Below are 6,322 nucleotides of genomic sequence, written 5' to 3' on the forward strand. Positions count from 1 at the left end.
CTATTCTATACTGTACTATATTATTCTATTCTATACTATTCTATTCTATACTGTACTATATTATTCTATTCTATACTATTCTATTCTATACTATTCTATTCTATACTGTACTATATTATTCTATTCTATACTATTCTATTCTATACTGCATTATATTATTCTACTCTATACTGTACTATATATTCAACCTCAATGAAGAAAAGCAGACACGCGGTATAAATGGGTAACTGACTGCGAAGAGCGAATGGTACTTTTAGATGTGGGACTTTATGGACCTAAACACCTATATTTGCAGCAGTCCTAATGATTTATTTCTTTTTTTCACTGTGAATCTTGCTAATTAAGGTGTATCTTCACTGCTTTGTAGATAGAGCCCTCTACCGTAGTTTCCTCGCTACTTTTATTTGTTTGTTCTAAGTGCCCGACACTGTTTGTTACCCTCAGTTTGAATGTTTCGAAATATTGGCATACAAAGATTCGTGCATACGCACACGTAACCAAAGAACTTTTCAATTTTCAAAATTAAACTGAACACTTCCTTATATGTATATAATTATACCATCTAATGCTCATGCAAATACAGTACTTTAATTAATAGTTCTTAAGAAGTTGAATTATAATTAATCGTATTTACTGACTCACACCTTGCGCCCCAAAAATAATTAGCTTCTACGTGTTATAATATAACTAAAACTAAAATATTTCACACATGATTAATCTTGACAAGTTTAACGATTTCGGCCATATCCATTTTCTAATTATACTGAGGTCTAATAATATATTGAACAGACAACCCAGAAATCACTACTGATTACTAATGAAAGCGTGTATTATACGCCCATATTATTGCTAACTAATATAAACATACTTTTCAACGAGTCAGTAATAATGTCAAACCAGATCGACAGCGTTTGCACGTGTTTTATATCTTAATTTCGAACGAAGTGATCGGTTGCATTCGGTTGATCGTAAACAAGCAGATATACCGAAATAAAGGGTCATATTACTGAGTACAAAGTGAAGGATCAAAATGTTTCTTGGGGCTTAGTGATTTTAATGACGTAATATATTAACGTGATCGAGACAAACAATTATGACAATCATAATGTGAATCGCTAAGTTTACGATTGATATCATACCTATGTGATCAAGAAACGCTCTTGTGATGCTTAACACTTGTTTTCTTTTAATTGAACAGATCCAACCTGAACTTTTGCCGGCACGTTCATAGCTCTTCCTCCTCGCGAAGCCTGTCTCGCGCTTTATCTGACAGAATGTCGTTTGAATGCTCTCCGATCGACCTTCTCTCGCCCAACAGTGAGACGGACGGCTAAGGCTGTAGATATATATTAACAAATGCTGTCGTACATAAAACTATAAAGACCACCAGGAATGGAAGCGTTAACAAATGGTACTACTTTAGTTTGCTGCGGGTAAATATTTCTTGAGGTAATATTATCGGTTGTATTTGTAAAAATAGTACATCCAATATATAAAAAAAATTCACTAACAGTAAACATGTTTTAATTTCATACTCTAATGCCTCTCCAGTTTTTTTATATTACCTTCTTCGCTGAAATGTAAATTATTAAATGAAATGTATTCAACCAACAAAAGCTTTCAAATATGTTAAAGTCATTTAGTTAAAAATAAATGAATATATATTTCCGTCTCAGCTTCATTAATACTTCGCAATAAATAATAACATGTTCTTGTATATAAAATACGTGACAAGAGTGACTTTTTTTTTCGGGAAAAGGCAGAACGACCATAAAACAGTTTAATTCTCAGCACTCAGTAATTGTCCTGTTTCTTCTATACGCATTCTAGCAAGACACTTTGGTAGAACAAAAACATTTTATTCTGATTTCTAGAAGCTGCCATTCCAGACGAATATGCACGTATACATTAAGCGGAATCCGGGTCCATAAACTGACGTTTGGTAAACATCATGAAAACACTATATTCAATCTGATCTAGTCAACCTACACAATAACTTTTGTATAAGAATACACGTTTTATAGATTACACGCTTAATTCAAGTTCTTCTCCCTCAACACAAAACTAGTTACAATAGATAAAGTAGAGCGCATAAACCCTCTTCTTGACCTCCGAGGGTCAAGGTCTTGCAATAAACAGAATGTGATTACCGTCTCATTCTTACCAACATTTTTTTTTTTACATCTTACTATTTATTTCCTTCCACATATCCTGTCTTTTTCCTCCCATCGAAATATTCATGATATTTATAATAACAAAGTTTATTAAAAAGCAGATGCAAGGAAAACAATACATCCACTAATTCCATTAAGTTAATTGAAAGACAGATGGAAGATAAAACAATAGATCCACTAATTCCATTAAGTGAATTGAAAGACAGATGGAAGATAAAACAATAGATCCACTAATTCCATTAAGTGAATTGAAAGACAGATGGAAGATAAAACAATCACATCCAGTTATTCAATTAATCAGAGGTAATAACAAAACAACTGCGAAACGTACCAAAATCAGGTGGATTCTGTAACCGGTCGTACTCAGACTTGAAGATTTTCACCAGGTTGTTGTTAAATGTTGTTTTATCAGTGCTACTACAACCTAAAGAGAGAAATATAGAAAACCATTACAATCGATTACATACTTGTGGAAAAAAGAAAAACCTTAAAAATACAGGAATAACAAAATGTACATATCTAAATTGAAAAAGCAACATGACAGCTTACATTTTCCAGTGGTAGTATTTGTTTGTTTTAAGTGTAAAGCTGCACAATGGGCTATATGCGTTGGGTCCATTACAAAGGCCGAGCCACCAATTTAATGTTTACCACCAGAGGGCTTGTGGAAGTGACACATGTGAGCAGATTAGGAGCGCGGGTTGGTCCTTTGGTAAAGCTCTGGATTTTGGAGCTGTCGACCCAGGCTTGAATCAATGCGATACCATAAAATATTCCCAGCAATTTAAGCTGTGGATGCATAATAAGAGTGACAGTCAATCCCTTAGCATGGATGGTGGGTGGTAGGGTGTTGCTGACTGGCTGTCTTCCATCTGGCCAGCATTCAAAATTAGTAGCAACTAGTGAGCTGATTATCTGTTGTCTTTATGCCAACATAAATATTCATTATTGACAGGATTGCTATTGACAGAAATGTGGTATACCAATTATAAATTATATTACCTCAGTGAAGTTGGCAAGGAACCAGGGACTAGCGCTAATCCTTAGACAGATCGTCGATCTTTGATTCGAGTAATAGAGGAGGCCTTTGAGATACAGTGGACAAAGCCTCACTCATTATCAAATACCGCATCGTTGGCACAATTTAGTTGACTTCAAGAATCACACCAGTTCATTTTGACGTCATCACGAGTGTGAAAATCAAGAACAAAATCTCTTTGAGATCAGCATACTTCAGGGTAAACGTGAGAAACAAGAGCAGGTGAAATCTGGCGCCACATTGTCCAATGAAAGACGTTTTACTCCTACGCGGGAGCTTATCGTGTATTTAATATTCTACAGAAGCTGCTTCAGGAACAATAAAAATATTCTTACTTCTCTGCTGTTGGTGTTTACTACCTGAACGCTACAACAAATATAAGTGTGTGATATGGGTATTGAAGGATAAAAGGCATGCCCCGCAAACTCACTGCTTTGAAGATCAGTTTATCCCCTTGGTTAAAATGGGGGGCTATGTTATTATTCGAGAATTATATTAATTCTATTCTATTCGTTTTATTAATTACGAAATAAAGAAAGCACGAGAAACTGTGAAGATTTTGTAGAACATAACAACAACAACAACATTAATTGTTTTATATGATCAACCAGTCTATAATCACTTGCTGTGTTTGCTATTGATTATAAAAATATAATTTTAACAATTTAATTCATAAGTTAACTACTTAGATCTCACAAAGTTTGACATAACTGTTAGGTGTAACAAAGACGCCTGATTTGTGCTTAACCCCTAACCCTGTCCTGCGCGCCACGTGTGATTCACAGGACATAATAGTAAAACGCCTAATACACGGCGATATTTATTTGATATGCAGCTGATGCTCGTGAACGTGGAAACATGAACTGGTTGTTTTGGTTCAACGTATGAGATTAGAAGAGATATTCATATGAGCATCACGTGTGACGCTCAAAACATCTATGGATGATGGCAGGTTAAGTTACTTTCACTCAAGAGAAAATGTATACCTATGTCAAATACAACAACTATTTTTATTGGTTCTATATATTTTCATTCATTAACACCAGAGGGATATGCTTCATTCATACCTACTTGGGTATTTGTTTGTGTGTGTTTGTTTGTTTTAAGGTAAGCACAAAGCTTCGCAATGGGCTAACCAATGAATGACCAAAAACAGGAAAGTGTTAAACCACGTGGATGTGCCCTAAGCTATGGCTAAGTACAAATAATGTATTTTCCATCGCAATAATTGCATGTAAAAAGAGGGGCTTCAAACTTCAACTGATGAGGAAACTAATACTGCTTGTTTAAAATTTAAACGTGTGATTGGGTATACAATACCAAAGTTATAGAATATAAAAGAATTTCGAATTTTCACTAAAAATAATTTCTCGTGACGTATACTTTTTCTATAATACATAAAGATGCCGACTTATACAGTGATCTTCACTCAGTACTTTAATTTTATCTTTCACATTGGTAGCACAGAATAGAAAGCCATGGGTTATATTTACTAGTGTAGTTAGTATTACAGAGTAAGAAGATACTATTGTTCGAAAGAAAATGTTGACCCCCTCCCCTCGTCCCTTGCCCTCACGGTTTGCAAGCGAGAGTCAATGTCGGCGTTTATCGGTCAGAAAATAGGTGTTGAACCAGTTTATCCTTGCAAGTGAGATACACGTTAAACACGCACATCTACATTTGACAGTATTTTTTATAATTATTACAAATAAAAACAAAAACCATGTAGAACCTTCACGATGTTATAGTGATTACCGATACAAAGTTGTTGTTTTAAATTATAAATATTAAATACACTTCAATAGTACAAATTAAAAAATAAATAAATAATGACTATGATGTAAAACTACAAAAAACTTTAAAATTCACGGAGAGAGGGGGGAGGGGGTGCGTGTGAGTATTCGCGTTCTTCCTGTAGGTATACTGAGTACTGGGGTAAATTTTTCCAGAAATCCTTGCTTGACTATAACTATTATTTCGTGGTACCACATTCTACGTGCTTAGGGAATCTTAAAAGTACATCGAGTGCCGACAACGGAACTAAAAGAAATTTTAAATTTAACACATAAAGTAACAAAGGAAATTACTACAAAATACGAATTAGCAGGTTGCTGAAAGGATAGTTCGAAAGCTTGTCATACAGGATATAATTGGGGATAAAATAGTATATGTGGAAATATCTTGTGATTATTATAAGATTGAAAAATATAGTTGGATTCCAAGCGAAGCATCATGAGAGACAGAGTCAGTGTGTACAGTCTCAACAAGATCGTTAGCTTCAAGTAGGGATACCTGTCAGGATTACTAATTAGTTAGAAATGTTGAGCGCGGTATTGTGAGCTGTCCGTAGTTTCATTTCCTGTTTGAAGATTTGGCGCTTTGCTCTAAAAACTGTTTTATATACCTAGAGCCTTGCTCTATGCATTGGTTGGTGACCCGCCGCTTTATTCATATCATTGGTACTTTCCTATGTTTATTGGTTAGTAACCCGACTCTTTGCTCTGTTCACTGATTGGTGACCTGAGGCTTTGCTCTATTCATTGGTTGGTGGCCTGATACTTTGTTGTATTCACTGACTGTGACTTGGTGCTTTGCTGTATTCACTGGTTGGTGGCTAATGTTTTGCTTTATTCGCTGGTTGATGGCCTGTTACTCTGCTCTATATAAACACATCAAACGTAAGACCTATTTCGATGCTACACACTACAAAACTAACAACAACACGTCAAGAAACGGTATAAGAACCCTGTATTTGAAAGCCACAATACGACCAGATACTGTAATAAAATACCCTAATCATTTTTAATAGCAAAATTCACATGTAGAAAAACACCATTTAAACAACGTGTGCCTTTTATCAATGGAAAACAATTATACAAGAACACTGCAAGAAGAATTAAATGTCAAAAATATATTCTATAGAATGAGAGTAACAAAGTTTAATCTCAACTTTTTTACGAACACCAGATGTGGCGAAGAGACTAATGCAATATTATCAGTAAATTTAAATAAATCAAGAAATTTAAGCTATTCATATTTTCTTATTTTTGTAATAGTTTTGTCTTTTTTTTTTTGCGATTTACGTTTTTTTTTTGTCGTAGTGTCATAA

The 6,322-nt window shown here is 34.5% G+C and overlaps 1 protein-coding gene across 1 annotated transcript in view; it reads right to left on the reverse strand.

Annotated features, from left to right (window-relative positions):
- LOC106463337 (SPARC-related modular calcium-binding protein 1-like) overlaps positions 1-6,322 on the reverse strand; it is an 85,431-nt gene that overhangs the window by 35,190 nt on the left and 43,919 nt on the right. Inside the window, exon 5 of the mRNA XM_022390811.1 lies at positions 2,506-2,598. Coding sequence (XP_022246519.1) covers positions 2,506-2,598 — 93 coding nt within the window. The remainder of the gene's footprint in view (positions 1-2,505; positions 2,599-6,322) is intronic.

This window comes from Limulus polyphemus, unplaced genomic scaffold (genome assembly GCF_000517525.1).
Source record: "Limulus polyphemus unplaced genomic scaffold, Limulus_polyphemus-2.1.2 Scaffold1381, whole genome shotgun sequence".
NCBI classification, from domain to species: Eukaryota; Metazoa; Arthropoda; class Merostomata; order Xiphosura; family Limulidae; genus Limulus; species Limulus polyphemus.